Below are 23,509 nucleotides of genomic sequence, written 5' to 3' on the forward strand. Positions count from 1 at the left end.
GTGGCTTAGATGTCCACCTGGGGCCAAGTAGAAAGTGCCCAGCAGCCCTCCCATGTCTGCCTGCCCAGAGCACAGGAACGCTGACCGGACGCGGGCTTTCACCCTCCCCTCTTGTCCCCTACACCCCAAGAGCCCCAAATTAAACAGAGACACTCCGAACCTATCAGAAGTTAGGATCCAAATGTATTTAACAGATATCTATAGAACATTTTATCCTAAAACAAAACAATATACCTTCTTCTCAGCACCTCATAGTACCTTCTCCAAAATTGATCATATAATCAGTCACAAAACAGGCCTCAACAGATACAAGAAAATTGAAATAATCCCATGCATCCTATAATATCACTATGGAATAAGGCTGGTCTTCAATAACAACATAAAAAAATGGAACGCCCACATACATGTGGAAGCTGAACAACACTACTCAATGATAACTTGGTCAAGGAAGAAATAAAGAAATTATAGACTTTTTAGAGTTTAATGAAAATGAAGCCACAACATACCCAAACTTATGGGACACAATTAAAGCAGTGGGAAGAGGAAAACTCATAGCTCTGAGTGCCTCCAATTAAAAAAAAAAAAACTGGAGAGAGTATACACTAACACCTTGACAGCACATCTGAAAGCTCTAAAACAAAAAGAAGCAAATAGGAGTAGCAAGAGGAGTAGATGGCATAAAATAATCAAACTCAGGGCTGAAATCAACCAAGTAGAAAAAAAAAAAGAACTATTCAAAGAATCAACCAAACAAGGAGCTGGTTCTTTGAAAAAATCAACAAGATAGATAAACCCTTAGCCAGACTAACTAGGGTGCACAAAGACAGTATCCCAATTAACAAAATCAGAAATGAAAAGGGAGACATTAACAACAGAAACCGAGGAAATCAAAAAAAAAATCATCAAATGCTGCTACAAAAGTCTATACTCAACAAAACTGGAAAATCTGGATGTAATGGACAATTTTTTAGACAGGTACCAAAATTAAATCAGGATCAGATAAACGATCTAAGCAGTCCCATATCCCCTAATAAATAAATAAATAAATAAATAAATAAAAGCAGTTATTAATGGTCTCCCAAACAAAAAAAGCCCAGGACCAGATAAGTTTAGTGCAGAGCTCTATCAGACCTTCAAAGAAGACCTAATACCAATACTCCTCAAACTATTCCACAAAATAGAAACAGAAGGTACTCTACCCAATTCATTCTATGAAGCCACAATTACTCTGATACCTAAACCACACAAAGACCCAACAAAGAAAGAGAACTTCAGACCAATTTCCCTTATGAATATCAGTGCAAAGATACTCAATAAAATTCTCACTAACCAAGTCTAAGTACACATCAAAACTATCATCCATCCATCATGATCAAGTAGGCTTCATCCCAGGGATACAAGGAAGGTTCAATATATGGAAATCCATCAACATAATCCACTATATTAACAAACTCAAAGAAAAAAACCATATGATCATTTCATTAGATGCTGAGAAAGCATTCGACAAATCCAACACCCCTTCATGATAAAAGTCTTGAAAAGATCAGGAATTCAAGGTCCATACCTAAAGAAAGTAAAAGCAATATACAGCAAACCAATAGCCAAAATCAAACTAAATGGAGAGAATCTTGAAGCAATCCCACTAAAATCAGGGACTAGACAAGGCTGCCCACTTTCTCCCTACCTATTCAATATAGTACTTGAAGTCCTAGCCAGAGCAATTAGACAACAAAGGAGATCAAGGGGATACAAATTGGAAAGGAAGAAGTCAAAATATCACTATTTGCAGATAATATAATAGTATATATAAGTGACCCTAAGTCCACCAGAGAACTATTAAACCTGATATATACAACTTCAGCAAAGTAGCTGGATATAAAATTAACTCAAATCAGTGGCCTTCCTCTACTGTTTGCTAGGGCAAACAAGTAGAAAAACATTTCACTGAAGTGGACACAGGTGTGAAAGGCTAAGGCAGATTTGTAAAGGAACATTTTGCTAAAGCAGACACAGGAGAGAGGATGTTCTGCTAAGGCAAGCATGTGAAAAGCCATGAGATAAAGGATTCTTTGCTACCCGATAAACAATTACTGGTCTGCCTTACATTGCATAGTAGAGCTGCACTTTTGGGGACTCCATAGAGAGAAACATACCAAAAAAAAATTTGTTATGTGCTGCAGTTTCTTGCTGCTTCCAAGGCCGGCTGATTGGAGGCAATGCTGAGACAGAGCCATGCTGAGGCAAGGCACAGGGAGGACACATGATGTTTGGAAGGTCTAAATAGGACTTCTCAGACTGATGGAGACAGAGCTTGGCTTGCTTATAGAGCTAGTTGTGCAATACTAACATATCTCGCATCTTTGCTGATCTTCGATTCCCTGAGAGAGGCACAGCAGAGAACTCCTGGTGTTTCTTTTGGTCCCTCCTGCTGACTTGAGCCAAGGCTGAGTCCTGCCTGTCTCTGCTAGGTCATGTCACTCCTGTTGCTAACCCGACTCTACTGAACTGGATTGCTGGTGTATCCATGAGATGTTTGTGAGTGGAGCAAGTGCTGCTGCCTACTAACCTGTGAACTGAACCAATTTCCAGACAGCACAGACAAGAATTGCTCCAAAGTACCTTTCTAACCACGTGCACACTCCCCTGTATCTTTTCTTTTCCACTACCTCTGGTGGGTGGTGGGCTACAAGGGATGTTAAAGCATTTTAAAAAACATTATGAAAAACAAGGTTTGAAAAATTAAAGTTACAGAGGTGTCCCTGCATGGAGGCCTTAAAAGGTGATTGCATGAAGCTGTAAGGGTAAATGAAGCCTGGATGCCAAGGAGAGCTGCCTAACAGGGAGTGGAAGCAGCCCAAGAGAAAGAAGCATGTTGCAGTCAACAAAGCCGAAAGGAGTTGCAGATCTGAAGACCACTCTGATGCCAGACATGGAAGTGTAGTGCTTGAAGTTTGCCTAGCTAGTTTTTCAGTCTTGATTTAGCTAGGTATTTTCTTACTGTGCTCCCTTTTCTCCATTTTGGAATGGTAATATATATTCTGGGCCATTGTATGTTGGAAGTATGTGATCTGATTTTTTTTTCTTTTACATTCACAGAGGATTGGAACTTTGGATGTTTAAAGAGTGCTGATACTGTGCTAGACAGTAGGCACTTTTAACATAGGATTAAATGTATTTTGTATTGTACAAGCCATGGGGGCCAAGGGAGTAGGATGTGGCAGTTTGAATAAAAAATAGCCTCTGTAGGACCGTAACAAGGGGCACTATTAGGAGATGTGGCCTTGTTGCAAGAGTTGTTTCAACTGAGAGTGGGCTTTGAGGTTTCAAAAGCTCAAGCCAGTCCCAGTGGTTCACTTTCTCTTCCTGGCTGCCCGCCAATCCAGATGTAGAACTCTAGACTCCTTCTCCAACACCAAGCAGCCTGCACACTGCCAATATTCCCACCATGACAATAATGGAATAGAAGTCTGAAAATGTAGGCAGGCCAGACCCAATTAAATGTTGTCCTTATTAAGAGTTGTCTTGGTCATGGTGCCTCTTCCCAGCAATAAAATCACTAACACAGCCTTTGTTGAATTGTTCTGTATGTGTTTGAGGGGGTGTCCTTTCAGCACATACCCAGGCAATTTACCATTTGGTTCCAGCCTTCACTTGCTTCTTGTTCAGAGACTCAAGCCATCTAAAAGTAATAGAACAGGGCTTTCTCAGCTCTTTTATACCTAAAATTGGGCATGTACAACGCTCTATACATACACATGATCAAGAGTTCCAAGAATATGCCACAGAGTTCCAGAGCTCTCAAAGGTGCTTATTCAATCTCCTTTATCTTCTATGATTACTGTCCAGCAACTTATTTGCTATTTTTTTCTTTCTGCTGCCTGCAGTAACTGGAGTTCTAAACCATCCCCATTGAGTATATCCTTTTTTATATTTCTTTTAAAAATTAATAAAATATGTTTTGATCATGTTTCTTCCCTCCACCAATTCTTCCCAGATCCTCCCAACTTCCCTACCCATCCAATTTTATTTTTAAAATGATCAAGGAAAAATAAACTTGGAAACAAGTAAGCTCTGAGTCATTTCAAATAAGTCAAGTTGTATAAACCATCATTCCCAGAACTTGGGGAAGTGAGAAGTCATCCTGCTTTCTCGAATGGCTACAAAAATCATGGTTTTCACATGTTCTAGGATTATTCAATTATTAAATTATTAAAATTTTCAAAGTTACCGCATGGCATTTTTTTTAAGGCAGTGGGAACACACACCAACATAAAATGCCACAAAGCTCATTTCTGTCCCAAATATTAACCCATTTTTAAAACTGAAGACACTGTATTTCTTGCTGCATTCATCTAGATAAAGTTCTGAGTTAAGAAAAGGTTAAGGATGAAAATGTTTCCCAGTGCATTTGCTGCTTTTATAGACAATCACACTGTGAAGGTGACTTCACCAGTACTCCTGAGACATTCTCAGAGGGGTTTGTTGTGGTTGTTGTTTTGTTTTGTTTTTAAGACCAAACTGATATCTTTGAGGCTTTTCCCTACTTTCTCCTCTATAAGTTTCAGTGTCTCTGGTTTTATGTGGAGTTCCTTAATCCACTTAGATTTGACCTTAGTACAAGGAGATAGGAATGGGTCAATTCGCATTTTTCTACATGATAACCGCCAGTTGTGCCAGCACCATTTGTTGAAAATTTATGAAGGTGAATAATTAAAAAACTATTAAAATGTCTAAAAAAAGCATCTAAGAAATTATTGTATGTATCTACTTAATGGACTAATTTTATAGCTTCTTTAAAAGAACATTACATAAAGTTTTATGAGCACGGTAAAATGTCTATGACATCACATTATATGAAAGAAGCAGAATATTAAAAAATTTTAAGTATGACAAACAAATGAAAGAAAAGTTTTCCATTGGGTTTTGAAAGAGAAAAACATAAAGTGGGTTAGGTATGAGAGATCTGGGAAGAGTTGATGTAAGTGAAAAAGATCAAAATATGGCAGGAAATTTTTGAAATACATTGTGTGTGTATGAAGTAAAATTAAGTTATATGTATAATATGATTACAAATAACTACAGAAAATTATGCTGAGACAAACAAGACAAAACATACTCAAAGGTGGTTCTTTATGAAAAGTACATATATATAAATTTATGAATCAAGATTAATTGATTTAAAATTCCATTAAGCAAGACAGGAAAAGAAAAGAAGCTAGACCAACAATATGATGATGCATACTTCTTAATCCCAGCACTGTGGAGGCAGAGGCATGTGTAGCTCTCTGAGTTCTAGGTCAGCTTAGTCTATATAATGAGTTCTGGGCTTGCCAAAATCACACAGTGAAGCCCTGTCTCAAAGAAAATAAAATCCCAGCACAGCTTGTAAGAAGGATAAATTGTAGAACAAAGGTTTTATGACTAGGTTGGTGTCCCAATTGCTGCATTGGAACTCTTGACTGATTATGGATGGTCAGTTAAGGCTCCTTATCAATTGCTAGGTGTCTTAGCTAGAGTCACTTGCATAGATTTCTGGAAGTTTCCATTGTACTAAAATTCTAGCTTGTCCCAGAGATTCCACCTTCCCAGATTGTAGTTGTCTCTTCAAGAACTCTCTCCTCCATCCTGCCCCTGGCACTGCCTTCTGGGTTGGGAGGCAGTACCTAGAAGCTACCAAGAGATAGCCCAGAGATCTAATATAAAAAATGATTCCTAATGATATAATGATATTCTCATAGATTAAGGCCTAGCCCAATTGTCATAAGAGAAGCTTTCTCCAGCAGCTGATGGCAACAGATGTAGAGACCCACAGCCAAACATTAGGTGGAGTTTGGGGAATCCTGTAGAAGGAGAGGAAGGATTGTAGGAGCCAGAGGCGGATCAAAGATACCACATGAATATGGCCCACAGAATCAACTAACCTGGGCTCATAGGATCTCACAGCAACTGAACTAACAACCATGAAGCCTGCATAGGACTGGTCTAGGCCCTCTGCATATATGTTACAATTGTGTAGCTTTGTCTTCTTGCTTGTGGGACTCCTAACAGTGGAAGGAGAGGTGATCTCTGACTCTGTTGCCTGCTTAATGCATTCTTTTAGCTCCTACTGGGTTGTCTAGTCTAGCCTTAATAGGAGATACTAAGTCTTACTGCAACTTGATAAGCCATGTTTAGTTGATATCCATAGGAGGCTTGTCCTTTTCCGAACAGAAATGGAGGAGGAATGAATGGGGATATGGAGAGGTGTGGGAAAGACTAGAGGGAGCAGAAGACAGGGAAACTGCCCTTGGGATGTAAAAAAAAAGAAAAGAAAAGAAAAGAAAAGAAAAGAAAAGAAAGAAAACTGTGTGTGTGTGTGTGTGGTGGTGGTAGTGTTATTGTTGTTGTTGGAAGAGGTGTGGCCTTATTGGAGAAAGTGCTTCACTGTGGAAGTAGGCTTTGGGATGCTCTTGCTACCTGCCTAAGGAGAATCTTCTTCTGCTTGCCTTCAGAACAAGATGTAGAACTCTCAGCTTCTCCTGTCCCATGCCTGCCTGGATGCTGCCATGTTCCTACCTTGATGATAGTGGACTGAACCTCGGAACCTGTAAGCCATCCCCAATTAAATATTGTCCTTTATAAGAGTTGCCTTGGTCATGGTGTCTCTTCATAGCAATGAAAACCCTAAGACAATATCCCAATACAACAAGCTAGACACAGTGAGGCATGCCTGCAATCTCAGCACTTAGAACACTAAAATCTGGGGATTGTGAAAGTGAGGCCAACCCTGATGGTATACTGGGAAATTGTCAATAAGGTAGAAGGGAAGAAGGGAAGAGTTGCTGTGCCTAGCCTCACTAGTCTCACTAATCATTTTTAAAAGAGGAAGACTGGATAAAATGTCATTTCAAGAATAAAATCAGGGGCCAGGAAACAGTGGCTCATCAGTTAAGAATACTTCCTGCTCTTTCTGAGGACTGGAATTCAGTTCTTAGTACCCCACCCCCAACCCATGCATTGTGGCTAAGCTAACAACTGCCCTTGACTCCAGTTCCAAGGGTTGGCCACCTTCTTCTGGTCTCTTGGAGCACCCAACACGCAAGTATTCCCCTCAACATATAATTTTTAAAATTAAAATATATTGTTTTAAAAATATAACAGCCCAATGGCTCCACTTGGGGCTATAGCAAAAATTTAAGCCACAAATGAAACTTATGGACTGTTATAAGGGGTCTTAAAGATTAAGAAGGAAAAACATAGGATGGTGGTGAATAGAGGTCATCTCAGCATTTGGGTGGAGGCAAGAGCACCATGCTAATCAGCTACAGTGAGTTTCAAAGCTTGTCTTCACTATGTGAAAGCCTATCTTTTTCTTAAAAAAAAAAAAAAACTCTAAAAGCTTTTCCTCTTGTGGTCTGGGTACTCTGGGTTATTTTTAGACTTGCTTTCCAAATCAATAAAAGGAGTGTAAGCAGTTCTACAGATCTAATAGTCTGTACTGGAGGAACTGGTCAATGTGGCTTTAACAGGACTTAACAGCATGTCTCTCTGTCTCCATGCCCCGCCTCTGTCTCTTTCTCTCCCTGTCTCCATCTCTCTCTCACTCTCTCCGTGTCTGTCTGTCTCTCTCTCCCCCCGTCTCTCTCTATGACTCTGTCTCCCTCTCTCTTCGACTCCATCTCTGTCTCCCCATCTCCCCCCTCTCCCACTCTGTCTCTTTCTAATTCTCTCTCTCTGTCTCTCTGTCTCCCTCCCTGTCTCAGTCTCTCTCCCTCCCAGTCTCAGTCTCTCTCCGACTCCATCTCTCTTTCCATCTCCGTCTTTCTCTCCAATCTCTGACTCTCACCCCCGTCTCTGTTTGTCTCTGTCTGTCTCTGTCTCTGCCTCTCTCTCTCCCCATCTCCCTCTCCTGTCTCTGTCTCTCTCTCCCCATCTCTGTCTCTCTCTCCCCCATCTCTCTCTCGTTCTCTCTCTCTCTCTTCGACTCTGTCTCTGTCTCCCCCATCTGTCTCTCTCTCCCCCTGACTCCATCTCTCTCTCCTTCTCTGTCTCTGCCTCTCTCTCTCCGACTCCATCTCTTTCTGACTCTGTCTCTCCCCATCTCTGTCCCTCTTTCCGACTCTGTCTCTCTATGAATCTGTCTCTCTATCTGTCTCTGTCTCTCTCCGACTCGGTCTCTCTATCTGTCTCTCTCCAACTCCGTCTCCATCTCTGTCTCTATCTCCGACTCTCTCTCTCTCTCTTTCCATCTCCATCTCCCTCTTCAACTCCATCTCTGTCTCCCCTATCTCTGTCTCTCTCCCCGACTCTATCTCTCTATGTCTCTGTCACTCTCTGACTCTGTCTCTCTTGCTCTCTCTCTCTCCCTGTCTCTCTCTCCATCTCTGATTCTCTCCTTCTCCACCTCTCTCTGTGTCTTCCTCTGTCTCTGTCTCTCTCTCTTTCCGACTCCATATCTCTCTCTCTCTTTCTGACTCCATATCTCTCTCTCTCCCGACTCCGTCTCTTTCTCTCTCTTCCCAACTCCATCTTTCTCTCTCCCCCCCACTCTCTCTCTCCCTCCCCATCTCTGCCTCTCTCTCTCCTCGTCTCTGTCTCTCTCTATCTCCGACTGTCTTTTTCCATATCTCTCCCCCAGTCTGTGTGTGTGTGTGTGTGTGTCTTCCTCTGTATGTCGGTCTCTCTGTGTCTCCATCTCTCTCTCCCCCCCACTCAGTCTCTATGTCCCTGTCTCTCTGACTCTGTCTCTCTCTCCCATCTCTCTCTCATCTCTCTCTCCATCTCTCCCCATCTGTCTCTCTCTCTCTTCAATTCTGTCTCCATCTCTGTCTCTCTCTGTCTCTTTTTGTCTCTCTCCATCTCTGTCTCTCTGCCTCTGTCTCTCTGTCTCTGTGTGTGCCTGTCTCTGTGTGTGTCTGTCTTTGTGTGTGTGTCTGTCTGTCTGTCTGTCTGACTCCATCTCTCTTCTTTTTTGAAATAGAATCTATGCACTACAGACTAACCTCAAACTAACTATGGAGGCAAGGATAACCTTTAACTTCTAATCTTTCTGTCACTGTCTCGCAGGTGCCAGGATTAGAGGTATGTCATTGATCTCTACATTTTTCTATCTTATTTATTATTTTTATTTTCTTTCCTTTTTGCCTTTAGAATCTCTTCCTCTCTTTTGTTATTGCTAATCATTGTTATCTTGCAGATAATGTTTCAGCCAAAGATCAGCATGTGATATACACATACACTCTTAGATCTTTTCTGGGTAAACCTGAGTTTCCCCACCCCACGGGCATATGAACTTACTCTCACACTTCCCCCATATTTGCTATCTCTTTTTTTCAATGTTCTTCAAGACTTGTAGCTCTCTCAGCCTCACAGTTGGAGATAATGATTATTTAGCAAAGCAGTAGTTGTAGGTTCACCTCTAAGATCCACCATTTCACTAACCCTGGGTCATTGGCTAAGTTTCCAGTACCAGGTCCAATATCCCTCTTGTTTAGCCAGTCTTAAGTCCAATTAGAGAGATGTTGGTTGCTTCCAAGACACTCATGCCACTTCTGCATCCTTAGGGTTATTGTGCCATGCTGATCTTTGTTGTGGTTCATAGGCATTATAGGTAGGTAGAACTATTGATCCTACTATTTCCTCCTTTGAAAGCTAGCAGAGTACCTTATGCTACCATGATGAGGCTTTCTGTGTCTAAAGTGCATAGTGTCTTAAGCAATAGTACTTAGCTTACATCTCTGAAAGGAGCTCTAGTGAGCAAATAGACCTTAATTTAGGTGAAGGTATACTCTAATATCTGTTGCTTCTGATCAAAAGTACAGAGGTGGATAGCTATTGTCACATGCCCCTGAATAGCTGAAAGACCTTCTCCTGAAAAGTAACTTCTATAAGATTTAAAGATCTAGTAATCTTTTTATTTCATTCATTTTCTTTTTCTCTTTTGGGTAGCGTCCATTAAAAACTAAATCTCTGGAGAGAAGGAGAGGAAGGATCTAGAAGCAGTTAGGGTGAGCAGTCCCAGGTAAATATGATCAAAATGCATTGTGTGCATGTATGAAAATTTCAAAGAATAGAAATATATTTTTTCTTTACTCCATCCATGTTAGCATGTCTATTGTTGTTGTCCTTTTATGGATTTTCAATGTAAGTAGCTGTTTCCTTTGAACTTCTGTGGATGGAAGACACTAAGGACCCAAGAAAGTACAGTTTAAAAGAGCCCAAGGCCTGTCATGGGGCTCTGAATGCCTACTGATATCATCATTACTGTGGAAATCAGAGCCCTGAGTACTACAACCAAGATTTTTATTCTTTTGGACTAGGACAGTAAGACTATAAGATTCCCAGATGATTCCAATGCAGATCTATGTTAGAAATAAACAAGCCAGATATTATTTCAGGTGCCAGTTAGCACTGACATTTGTTACGAATCTATAGATCCCTTGTTATTTGGGAAATACAATTATAAACCAATATATTTTTCCATACTTTAGAGTCTAAAATTCCTAGCAGGATGAATAAGAGCTCACAGCTAATGCCATTACATAACAGACACAGAAGAGAATCGCAGATGCTCAACAGGTTCAAGTCCCATTGCTAACATCCCACAGACCATAAACGAAACTCAAATGTGAGACAGACACAAGACTCCAAAAACCTTGTCTTCTGTGATGGTTAATATGTTCAATTTTACAGGATGAGAAAAATGCAAGAGAGAAGCTTCGGAACATACTTGGAAAGCATTACCTAGATTAGGTTAGTCTCTAAAACTATCTGTGAGGGATTATCTAGATTAGAAAAGCTGAGTAGGAAGGAGGACCCACTCTAAACATTGGCGGCAGCACCACTACATGGGCTTGAGTCCTAGACTTGATAAAAAAGAGAATTAGAACTCTGTATCCACGTTCATTTCCCTTTGCTTCCTGTGGATGCAGTGTGAACAGGTGCCTCAAGTGCTTATCATCATTCATTTCACCCCCCACAGTGATGAACTTGACTGTCAAATGGTGACAGGCTAAACCTTCCTCCTCTAAGTCAGGTGTTTTGTCACAGCAATGAGAAAAGTGACTAAAAGATCTTATGAGCCATGATAGTCGAGAAAAGACCAACCCAAAATGAATGTCTTATTCTAGAAACAAAGTTGCATATACTCTGGTCTGCACGGATTATTTAATTTACTCCACATAACTTTATGAAACAAATGTCCTTGTTTGGCCTTACACTTTTCCCACTGAACACAAACTGTTCAGGGTAATACGTCGAGCTGAACACCCAAGTGGTACTGCAGGGAAGTCTTGGGCTTTATGACCTCTAGAATCATGTCCATCGCTCTTAGTGCCCTGCCCTAGTTACTTTTCTATCACTGTGGTAAGGCACCGTGACCAAGGTAACTTATAGAAGAAAATGTCTACTTGGGATTTACAATTTCAGAGGGTCTGTCTATAACCATCATGGTTGGGAGTATGACAGTGGACAAACAGGCATGGTACTGCAGCAATAGCTGGAGAGCTTACATCTGACCTACAAGTATGAGAAAGAGAGGGAGGGGAAGGAGGGAAGGAGGAAGGCAGACAGAAAGATAGAGACAGATAACTGGCAATTGGCAATAGTGGGCTTTTGAACCCTCAAATCCAGCCTCCAAGTAGCACACCTCCTCCAACAAGGCAACATTTCCTACTCTTTCTCAAACATTTCCACCAACTGGGAACCAAGCATTCAAATACATGACTCATGCTCAGTCAAACAATAACACCTAGGTAATTGTTACCCTCTATGGCAAAAGTTGCCTTTCAAAAGCCCATTATTGGAAATTTGGGCCCTCTGCATATTCAATGTAAAATCTAACATTCTAACTCTATATTCCATCCTAACTGGACTTGTACAAATTATTCTCGTGAAACAGAGGACATACAACTCAAGACCAGGAGGACACAGCACACATTGCTATATCAGCTTCTGGAGCAAGTATTCCTTTCCCAAAATAGATTTCCACTAAGACCCAAAGACTTTTGTATCAAAACCATCAAACTGCATCAGTCCCATATGCTGAAGCACTGCCACTTCTTCCTCACACTACCATAAATCTCAGATTAGAAAATGAAAAATGCAAAAATAACAGTGGCTATAATAAGCCAATTAATTCTCAAAATCAGTCTCCTGTCTCCTTCAATAAAAGTTAATTCAGTGAGTCATCATCTCTGTAGATATGTCCAACTCATGTTTTACAGGCTTATAAGTACCACCAGGATAGGGCTATGAATCAAGCCCAAATACAAAATTGTGAACTAGCTTAATTTTTTCAATTCAATTGTGCATTTTATAGATGACAATGTTGAATTACAACACAAAAATGGTTGGGCATATCTGCTACAACAATAGTTAAATGTTATCTAGGTCTGGAGTTGCCAGGCAAATAGTAGCTAAGTGAAAGAGCGATCATAAATCGCACATTGAGATGTCACAGCCAAAAGCTATCAGGTAGACCACAGATGCCCACAGGTATTAGGCAGTTCCAGGAAGTCCTTTTTTAACAGAAAAGAATTACATGTCATATTCATCCAAGTCTTTAATAAATAAATAGAAAAAATAAATTAGATTTTGATATTAACAATATTACATTGCTAACATTTATTTAGGCCCTGTGCACATCTTACTTCAAATATCTCATCCAAACTGTCATCTTCATTATCAACTTGATAGGATTTAGAATTGCCTTCGTAGGCACATCTGGACTTGACAGAGTTTCCAAAGAGGTCCACTTGAGGAGAGAAGCCCCACTCCAAGAATGTACAGCCAATATCCAATAGCCTAGTGTCCTGGCCTAAATAAAAATGAGGAATGCAGAAAGCCAAATGTGTGTCAGTGAAGTGGAAATTTCTGGTTTCTTTGGAAACCATGTTTTGCTGGGGCAGACAGATAAAAGGATGTTTTGCTGGAGCAGACATATGAAAGGACACATGATGCTTAGAAAGAATATAAATATGACCACAAACAGTAGGACAAGGCTAGTGTTTTGATTCGTCTTGCACTGCATTGTTGACCTTCATTTGCTGTAACCTCATAGAGAGTAACTCAACAAAGAACTTCTCATGATATTCCAGCAGCTTTTGTCACTTCCACAGACTCACAATTTATTCTGGATCAAGCTGCCCCTGTTGCTTCATGTGTGCTGTCTGCTGAGTGGACTGAACCATGGCTGCCAATGTGAGTGTGGTGGTTTGCTAGTAGACTGAATTGCTGGTATCCTGACCAAGAAAATTGGAATGGCCCCAAAGAACTATTTCTAAACAGGTTTACTTCCCCATGTCCTAATAACCTTTCTTTTCCACTACCTCTGGTGGGTGGTAAGCTAGAATGGAGGTTAAAACATTTAAGAACCCTTATTAAAAGTAGGTTTAGAAAAACCAATGACTAAACAGCAGCATTCTCACCTCTTCCCCCCCCCCGCGCCTCGCTCCTGCCTGATTATTGAAGCAATGTGACTATAACTATGTGTTCCCTGTCAGAAAGACTATGTATGCCCTCAACTACTGAGCCAAAGTAAGCCCTGATTTCCTTAACTTAGTCACAGCAATAAAAAGTAACTCATATGCCCATTTTACAGATAAACAAATAGGTGAGACTGGTTGCCCAAGTACCACACCAACTAAGCTACAGATCTTCAAGTTAAACCTAGGCTGTTTATCACCAGAGCTACTGATAAGTTTCGTAATTCATTCTCTTGGAGCAAGACAGACCTACATAAATAGAATGAAAACCAATCACAGTGGAAACAACTCAAACACAAGTACCTACCTCACAAGGTACAAATGACATTTAATGAAAATAACCCAATGTTATTAACACAAAGGTTTCTATAACACAATTTAAAATAGTAAAAACTATAAAACAGGTGAATCCTCAAAAGTAGCTAAATAGAAAGTAAACTATATCAAAAAACTGTGTAAATGAAATATAATAATAAGAATACCTATTATTATCATTTAGTAAACATGGGTTCTACAATGTGCCTAAGATTCTTTTATGTGTTAATAAAAGGAATGAAACAATGTCCTTGCTTTCTTGTGAAACTTGGGAAGAAATTAAAACAATATAGAAAAATTTTAATATAAAATTTTAAGTTAGAAATTTTTAAATGTGGGACCATAAAAGGCAGCCTGATTTCTGGTTGAACTCCATTTGAAACCCTGGTGACCCCACAGGTAACCCTGCAAGGAATGGTAGGCATTTTGCCATGTTCCTGGACACCAGGCCCCTGACAAGGAGCTGCAGCTCTCCATAGGTCTGTGACCATAAGTCATTTAAGAGCAACACCCGAAGCCCCTACACAGGTAGAGGACTTGACCACAGATCACATGGCCTCAAGACAGATCTCCATTTTAATGAGGTACCTAAAGATCTGAAGGGATTAGCCAATTAATTCCCCTTCCCAAACACTCCTCCCTGCAAAAGGTATTTAACCTGAGGCCCACCCTGAGAGAGTGGGGTATGGTTTTCTCATCACCACTCTCTGCCTTAACAGTAAACAACTTAAAACCATGGACTGTCTCTTTTCATCAGGATTCACCATGGGGAGCAATGGAAGGCCTTCATCTAAAGAGCCAGCAGCTAATCTCCTGCAGAAGGCCTCTCAGCACTCCCAGCCATGGCTTCCACCAAGCCAAGACACCTGTGAACAAACCAAGGACTCTCTCCTCCCCAGGGACCCAGCTGGAGCACTTCTCTCTTTTCCCCTTCAGCCCCAGGCTAGATCCAACCCACTGGCCCCCACTCCATTCTCAGCTCTCCAGCGGCTCCCAGAAGTTCCTGAGTGCTCAAGAGTGTGAGAAACAGATGTCCCTCATCTCCCAGCAGACTCGGGGACTCCTGAGCCAGCTCTGGCAGTCCCGGGGGAACCTCAGACTGTGCTCCCCCACCCCTGGAGTGGGGGGGTCCCTTGGCTTCCCATAGCATGATGCCCACCCGGCACCAGTGGGGGAAAGCACAGTTTCCCCAAGTGGCCCAGGCCTTGGGACGGACATGGGGCACTTCCAACCCCACAATAAAATGTTACTATTTGAGACAGGATCTATACAGTCCAAGCTACATTCAAACTTGGTATGCAGTCAAGGATAAATCTGAAATTCTAATATTCCCACGCCTGCCTTACAAATGCTAAGATTATAGGTGTATGCAACTGCATGCTTTTTTCTTTTTTTTCCCAGTGCTGGAAATCAAATCTGGAATTTCTTGCATACCTGACAAGAACTCTACCAACTGAGCTATATGCCCAGTTTAAATTTTGTATGAAGTCATTTCCATGCAAAGAAAATGGCTAAATGAGCCAGTCGTGGTCATATATGCCTGCAATTTCAGCACTTATGAAGCTGAAACAGAACAATTAAGGGTTCAAGGCCAGAGACTAGAAAGGGTGATGGCTTAGCAGTTATGAAGATCATGTACTCTTTTTGCAAAGGACCCCAGGACCTGTGTCAGAAATGCTCACAACAGCTTCCAGTTGCAGGGGATCTGGCTCTCTGGCCTCTTAGAGCACTATACTCACACCTCTATCTACACACAGACATATGGAAATATCTAAGTAAATATGTAAGTAAAAATAAATCTTTTAAAAAGGAGTTTACTGTTAGCCTGAGACACACAGAAAGACTTTGTCTCAAGCAAAGAAAGAAAAAGAGCAAAATTTTAAGGAAAAAGTATATAAGAAAATATTCAAAAGTTAATATATCAGTATGCCCACTATGCTGCTAACTATGCATGAGTAGTATCATTAGTAATTGCATCCTTTATATATTATCATTCAAATTAGCTGCAATGAGGTTTTATAATAATAATGTTTTGTGTTTTAATCCTAGAGATTATAAGTGTAACCACATACATCATGTCTTTTCAATAACAGTATACCACTCATAACAGCTATGTGGTTCACTGTCCTCATATTCCTTTTTTTATAAATACAAAGTCTCACTATATAGTCTTGGCTGGACTGGAGCTCACTATATAGACCAAACTTGCATTGAATGAAAGAACTCCATGTGCCTCTGTCCTGGATGCTGGAATTAAATTAAATTAAATTAAAGGCACCATGGCCAACCTGGCAAATACTTTATACCGAACTTTTTTCCAGAGAGAGATTAACCCTATTTTGCCAAAGAATGAGACTCAAAGAAGGCAAATACATTGTCCAACATCACATGGATAACTTATTAAATGATTTAAAGGAAAGTCTCCCTTCAGTATAATCAATGGCCCTTGTGGTGGTTCAGGAGCCATCTTCAAAGCTTCTGTATGATTAGGGATATGAGAATATATGGGATGTTTTCTTAACATTCATAAGCAGTCTCCCAAGGCCTTGCATTAGGCCAGAAGGGATGTGGAGGTAGACTCCCATGCTTTTCTTTTTTTTTTTTTATCCAGAATGGAAGGAAGTTAGGTGGGGACTGATAGCTTCTAAGAGTTGTATGGCCACATGCTCCTGAAGACTTACCTATATTAATCTCATCATCGGTCAGCGTGTCTCCAATGAAATCAAATTGAAATGACTGGAGTGTCTGAGAAAATTTCTGAACCGCAGAAGAGTAATCTGCAAAGAAAGAGGACAGTAGACATGGTCAGCACTGCTATCCTCTCAGCAAGTCCCTCCTCCCAGTTACAGCAAACAGGGGAAACACACAGACATATCGCACAAGCAGCAGCACCTACACAAGGAGGTTAAGGGGTTTGAATGTTCAGAAGACAGTCTGAACAAACGAAACAGCCATTTAAAGGAGTCTTGGACATTTTTGTAGCGTATTTTCATCCTCAATCCCCCTTCTCTTTGACTTGAAACTACTTAATTGAACTCTCCATTATGCACATGCCAATATTTTCTTATCCTGTATACAACAATATCAACAACCATCCCACAAAAAAAAATAATTAGCTCAATTTTATACATGTGGAACTCAGAATTCAAGACTTACATAAGAAAGCTGGATCTAGAAGTCAGGTGGTCTATCTGCCTCTCCACTGCCCATCCCATGACAACATAGCTACTACCTAGGTATTTTACACACTCATCAGATGGAGGCTTGAAATATGATACTGTCGAGCAGAATTCACAGCATATTTATGAAGGGTTCAAACCCAAAAAAACAATGTGTTTTTTTTTTTTGTTAAATAAGTGTGATTGCATAACCAGATGTATGCTTTGATTTTTGTCAATGACTTTCAATTTGCATTTGTAAGTATTCAATGGTGGCAAAAAATTTAAATCACAACAAAGTAAATCACATTAATGTACACTTTAGAGAAATGATTTTGGCCAAAGCATTACCTTCAGCAAGAGGTGAAGCAAGTCTCTTAACCTTTGCTACTCCAAGAATGAATCAAAGATCTGTCACAGCACAGATCCCAACTGGGAGGTACTTGAAATGAGAAGTGGCCAGGTGGTGGACAAGCTGTTGCCAGTGGGCAGCTGCTAAGGTCAAGGAAGAATCAAGCCTGCAGGAAATGAGGCTGGAGATTCAGCCTCTGCTGGGTCTTAATGCCTGCTATTTCTGCTTGGTATATTCAGACTCATCTCCCTCTAAGAGAGAACATTTTGCTCCACCACTACCTTAAAACTGCTAGCTTTTGTCTCTGCCCCATGGGGTCTGCCTTTGCTTTTACCATTCAGTAACAACAAGAAAGGGTTAAGACTACCTCACCCTCTGAGTTCTTTTAAATAGTCTGTTTTTATTGTTTTATTTATTTTTACCTATTCGCTTTACATCCCTATCAATCGTCCCCTCCCAGTCACTCCCTCCCACAATCCTTCCCGACATCCCCCCTTCCCCTCTGAAAGGGTGGAGACCCTCCTGGGTACCCCCCACCCTGGCGCATCAAGTCTCTGGGGGGGTTAGGTGCTTCCTAACCCACTGAGGCCAGACAAGGCAGCCCAGAGAGAACATATTCCACATACATGCAACAGCTTTGGGATAGCCCTGCCCCAGTTGTTCAGTAACCACATGAAAATCAAGCTGCACATCTGCTACATGAGCTATATGAGCAGGGAGGCCTACATACAGCTCATGTATGTTCTTTGGTTGGTGGCTCAGTCTCTGAGAGCCCCCAAGGGTCTGAGTTAGTTGACTCTGTTGGTCTTCCTGTGGGGTTCCTATCCTCCTCGGGGCCCACAATTCTTCCCATTTTTTGATAAAAGTCCCCAAGCTCCATCCACTGTTTCTCTGTGGGTATCTACATCCCAGTCAGCTGCTGGGTAGAACCTCTCAGAGGACAGTCATGCTAGACTCCTGTCTGCAAGCATAACAGAGTATCTATTAATAGTGTCAGGGACTGGTGTTTGCCCATGGGATGAGTCTCAAGTTGGGCCTGTTATTGGTTGGCCATTCCCTCAGTCTCTGCTCCATCTTTGTCCCTGCATTTCTTATAGACAGAATAAATTTGAGGTTGAAAGTTTTGTGGGTGTGTTAGTGCCCTATCGTACCAGTAGGGTGATGAGAAAAAGGTATATTCTTTTATGTTTGGTTGGAAATATTCTTAAATGTATGTTAGGTCCATTTGATTCATAATGACTGTTTTGTTATTTCTCTGTTTAGTGTTTGTCTGGATGACTTGTCAATTGGTCTGAGTGAGGTATTTAAAGTCTCTCACTATTAATGTGTGTGGTTCAATGAGTGATTTAAGCTTTAGCAATGTTTCCTTTACAAATGTGGGTGTCCCTGTGTTTGGAGTGTAGGTGTCCGGATACAGATAACACCTTGGAAGTTTTTCCTTTTAGGAGTATGAAGTCTCCTTTCCCGTCTCTTTGATCAATTTTGGTTGAAAGTCTATTTTATTAGATATTAGAATGGCTACTCCATCTTTCTTCTTGGATCCTTTTGCTTAGAAATTTTTTTCCAGCCCTTTACTCTGAGGTAATGTCTACCTTTATTACAGAGGTATATTTCTTGTATGTAGCAGAATGATGAATCATGTTTTCACATCCACTATTGGCCTGTGTCTTTTTATTGGGGAATTGAGTCTATTCATGTTGAAATATTAATGATCAGTGATTGTTAATTTATGTTATTTTGATGTAATGTTTGTGTGTGTGTGTGTGTGTATGTGTGTGTGTGTGTTGTTGATGCTGGTATGGAATTTACTTATTTCCTGTGGGGTTTTTTTGGGGGGAAGAGGAATATCTTCCTTTGGTTGGAGATTTTCTTCTAGTGTTTTCTGTAGGGATAGATTTGTGGATAGATATTGTTTGAATTTGGGTTTGTCTTGAAATATCTTGTTTTATCCATCTATGGTTATTGAGAGGTTTTGGGGGAGGGTATAGTTGTCTAGGTTGGCATCTGTGGTTTTTAAGATGTTGTAAGCTATCGATCCAGATCCTTCTAGCTATTAGAGTCTGTTGAGAAGTCAGGTATAAATTCATAGGCCTGACTTTTTAGTCACCAGGCCATTTTCCCTTGCTGCTTTTAATACTCTTTCTTTGTTGTGTGGCAGGAGGATTTTCTTTTCTGGTCCAGTCTAATTGGTGTTCTATACGCTTTTTGTATATTTATAGGCATCTCTTTCTTTAGGTTGGGAAAGTTTTCATCTATGATTTTGTTGAAAATATTTTCTGGGCCTTGAAGCTGCAACTCTTTGCCTTCTTCTATTCCTGTTGTTCTTAGGTTAGGTCTTTTCATGGTATCCCAGATTTCCTGGGTGGTTTGTGCCAGGAATTTTTTAGATTTAACATTTTCTTTGACCGATGTATCAATTTCTTCTGTCCTATCTTCTACGCCTGAGATTCTGTCTTCCATCTCCTGTATTCTGTTGGTGATACTTGTGTCTGTAGTTCCTGTTCTCTTTCCTAGGTTTTCCATCCCCAGGATTCCCCCAGTTTGTGTTTTCTTTATTGCTCCTATTTCTACTTTCAGGTCTTGCAGAGTTTTATTTATTTCCTTCTTCACCTCTTTAATTGTATTGTTCTGTATATCTTTAAGAGATTTATTGGTTTCCCCTTTAAAGACCTGTTTGATTGTATTTTTTCAAGGGATTTATTTATTTCCTCTTTAAAGGCCTCTATCATCTTTATAAGATTGGATTTAAAGTCATTTTCTTGTGCTTTGGTTGTGTTAAGATATCCAGGGCTTACCACAGACATGTAGGTATGCTCTAAAGGTGTCATATGGCTATGGCCTTTGTTGATTGTGTCCTTTTGAGGGCCTTTAGCTATCTGGATGGCTTTGGTCCCTAGATGTTCCTCTGTTGTAGAAGGTATTGGTACGGTTGGCATTGGAGGGAGGACCCTTGATGGTCCTGGTGTGGCAGGCCTCTAATGGGTATCCTTGGGCTGTACAGTTCCTGAGTAACAGGTCTGTATGGTTCAGAATTCACAGGTCTGATAAAGGTGGGCAGAGAAGTGGCAGGAGAATCTTGGTATTTTAGTCTCTAGCTTGCAGAGACTTAAATCCAATTTATATGTGATAAGTCACAAAGAGCCTCTTCCAATACAGATTCAATTTTTAAAAACGTATATCCATATGTGATTATGATGCTTTCTTCCTACCTAAATTTTAAAAAAATGCTATAGACTTACATGAGATCAGAGAGAGCCTCCTCGTTCACCTCCTCTATCTAGTTCATCTCCAATAATATACTCCTTCCCTATCTTCCCTGGGACCTTCAGGGAACTCTCAGCACATATGTAAAGCCCAGGGCCTCACTCTTCCTCATTAGCTTTTGCTTGTTCAGGCTAACTGACACAACCTGGGGCCTACTCTCCTCTGCAGAGAACAAGAGGTTACTTTAGTTTACATCACTACAACCAACAGGACCTTCAGCATTGTGTAGCTTGTTTTTAAATCCTTTCTCTTCTGCTTCAGGTGCTTCTCACCTTGATGTGTAAAACAGACAAGGTAAAAAGAAAACATATATTTCTAGGGATAACCCATCTTGCCTCCTGGACAACTAGAGCAAGTTAAACTCTCAACCGCTTAGGAAGGTAATTTAAATCTTTTTCTCAATGGAAGCTTTTCAACAAATAAGTAAATAAACAAACAAACAAACAAATAAGGGGAAAGACCAAGCCCTGGCTAAATGTAGTAGCACACACCTTTAATCCCTGCACTCAAGTGGCAGAGGCAGGCAAATCTCTGTGAGTTCAAGGCTAGCATTGTCTATAGAGAAAGTTTGAGGACAGCCAAGGCTACAATACAGTGAAACCTCTCAAAATAAAAATAGGCTCTGAGAAGAGACTGGAGTTTTAGGGCTGTAAAGTGCCCCCCTCTGTCACCTTGCTGGGTATGTTTGCTTACCCAAAATTGCTAACCAGTCATTTCCTGTCCTGTGGATCTAGCTTACATTGTCTTTGGGCTTTCACTTCACCTGTAAAAATTCTGGGGGACCCTTGAAAGAGTAGAGAGGGCTTTCTCAATGGAATATAATGCTCATCTTTTGGCAAAATTTATAAAACTCACTCCTCCCCAACACTTGCCCTAGGAACTTTAAGCCTACTTCACAAAGCCTCCTAATGTATTCATAAACAACCCCCTTCCCAATTTCCAACCTTGTCAGTTCTCTCCAGCTTTACCAATGCAATCTTGCCATCACCACCTCTGGTGATTCTGAAACACTTCATTCCAAGATGGCCCTCCTGGCACTATACCACCAGTTAGGTCTTCCCATTTTCCATCTAACTGAGTCTTCTGCTGGTTCCCAGTATTGCTAAGGATGAGGAGAAATATTTGACTTCCCTGCTGTAGGGAAATCCTTTCATATACACAGCTACCACCCTCTTTGCTCACAGCTAAATTGGTGGTTACCTGCTGGCTCCTAAAAATTGCTTTCCAGTTTTCCTTGACATCAATACCTATCCAGCTGTCGAATGGGCCATCGAACTCATCACTCTTCTTGCCACTCTAGGCATTCTTTCAGGACTTAGACTGGGAATGGCAGAAGTAGGAGTTTCTTTGCATCAGTTATCCTCTCTAACCAGCTCTTAGAAAGCCTTGCAGGAATTTCGGATCAGCTTGACACACAATGCTGCCAACATATCTAGGCTAGTTGAAGATAGTGTCCAAAGACTTAGGAACCAGGCTCAGAAAATTCAACAAACTCCTCCTCTTGGCCCAACCCCCCACCCCCCAACTCTACCTCCCCTTACTAACCCTTATGCTTTATCCCATCTTTTAAACTTTTGGGGGGGGGTTGGTTTGTTTGTTTGGTTGGTTTTTGGTTTTTCGAGACAAGGTTTCTCTGTATCCCTGGCTGTCCTGGAACTCACTCTGTAGACCAGACTGGCCTCGAAATCCACCTGCCTCTGCCTCCCAAGTCCTGGGATTAAAGGCGTGCGCCACCACTGCCTGGCTTCTTTTTAACATTTTACAGAAGTTCTTCCTGGATCAAATCACTGCCATTACTCACACAGAACAAAACAAAAATAATATTTCTTCTGTAGTCCCTACTCCAAACTCCAAAACAATACCCACTCCACCAGCAAGAAGTAGCCAGACAGAAAATTACTCCCTCTAATCTTTATATTTACAGGGTCTGAAATAAAGAAGATCCTCTCCCCAAACATATGGCCATAAAAACAGGCCAAAGTTCTCAGGAGATTTGCCCCCATGACGTTGGAGAAAGCAGCCAACCCCCATTGCATGCCCTGGAGCTTGAAAGTTACAAAACCAAGCAATCTGACTTTTCCCCATCCTGCAGTTTCAAAATTCAATTTATACCAAAAGCAGCTTCTGGGCTTGGCAAAGGCAGGCCCTCCCTGCTTACTGCTCTCAAACTATAAAATCTGATTCTCAGACCCTGCATGGTGGGCACACTCTCCCATTCCCAGGGGGTTTTGGGGGTACCAACCTCTTAGAGTGAGAAATGATTCAATTTTATGAACAGATCAGTTTTATTATCTCGAAATACTTTCAAATGATTTTATTTTATTTCATGCATATTAATATTTTGCCTGCATAGACGCTATTGAGGACAAGTTATCAGATCCCCTGGAAAAGTAGTGATAGTTGATTGTGAGCTGGCATATTGGTAATTGGATGGACCATCCAGAGACTACCCCACCTGGGGATCCATTCCATAATCAGCCACCAAACCAAGACACTATTGCATATGCCAGAAAGATTTTGCTGAAGGGACCCTGTTATAGCTGTCTCGTATGAGGCTATGCCAGTGCCTGACAAATACAGTAGTGGATGCTCACAGTCATCTATAAGATGGAACACAGGGCCTCCAATGGAGAAGCTAGAGAAAGTACCCAAGGAGATGAAGAGGTCTGCAACCCTATAGGTGAAACAACAATATGAACTAACCAGTACCCCCAGAGCTCGTATCTCTAGCTGCATATGTAGCAGAAGATGGCCTAGTCGGCCATCACTGGGAAGAGAGGCTCCTAGGTCTTGCAAACTTTATATGCTCTAGTACAGGGGAACGCCAGGGCCAAGAAGCAGGAGTGGGTGTGTAGGGGAGCAGTGTGGGGTAGAGGAGGGTATATGGAACTTTCAGGATAGCATTTGAAATGTATATAAAGAAAATATCTAATTAAAAAAAAGAAAAAAAAAGATAT

General features: G+C 41.0%; 1 protein-coding gene across 6 annotated transcripts in view; it reads right to left on the reverse strand.

Annotated features, from left to right (window-relative positions):
* The window catches only part of Ophn1 (oligophrenin 1), a 336,803-nt gene that overhangs the window by 232,346 nt on the left and 80,948 nt on the right, over window positions 1-23,509 (reverse strand). For 5 of the 6 annotated variants that reach the window (NM_001313754.1, NM_001313755.1, NM_052976.4 and 2 more), the window contains one exon: window positions 16,460-16,555. In NM_001313754.1, the coding sequence (NP_001300683.1) occupies window positions 16,460-16,555 (96 nt within the window). Of the gene's footprint in view, window positions 1-3,618; window positions 3,650-16,459; window positions 16,556-23,509 lie in introns of those variants that run through there. The other variant, XM_017318648.2, reaches the window with a different exon arrangement.

The sequence above is a fragment of the Mus musculus genome, chromosome X (assembly GCF_000001635.26).
Source record: "Mus musculus strain C57BL/6J chromosome X, GRCm38.p6 C57BL/6J".
NCBI classification, from domain to species: domain Eukaryota; kingdom Metazoa; phylum Chordata; class Mammalia; order Rodentia; family Muridae; genus Mus; species Mus musculus.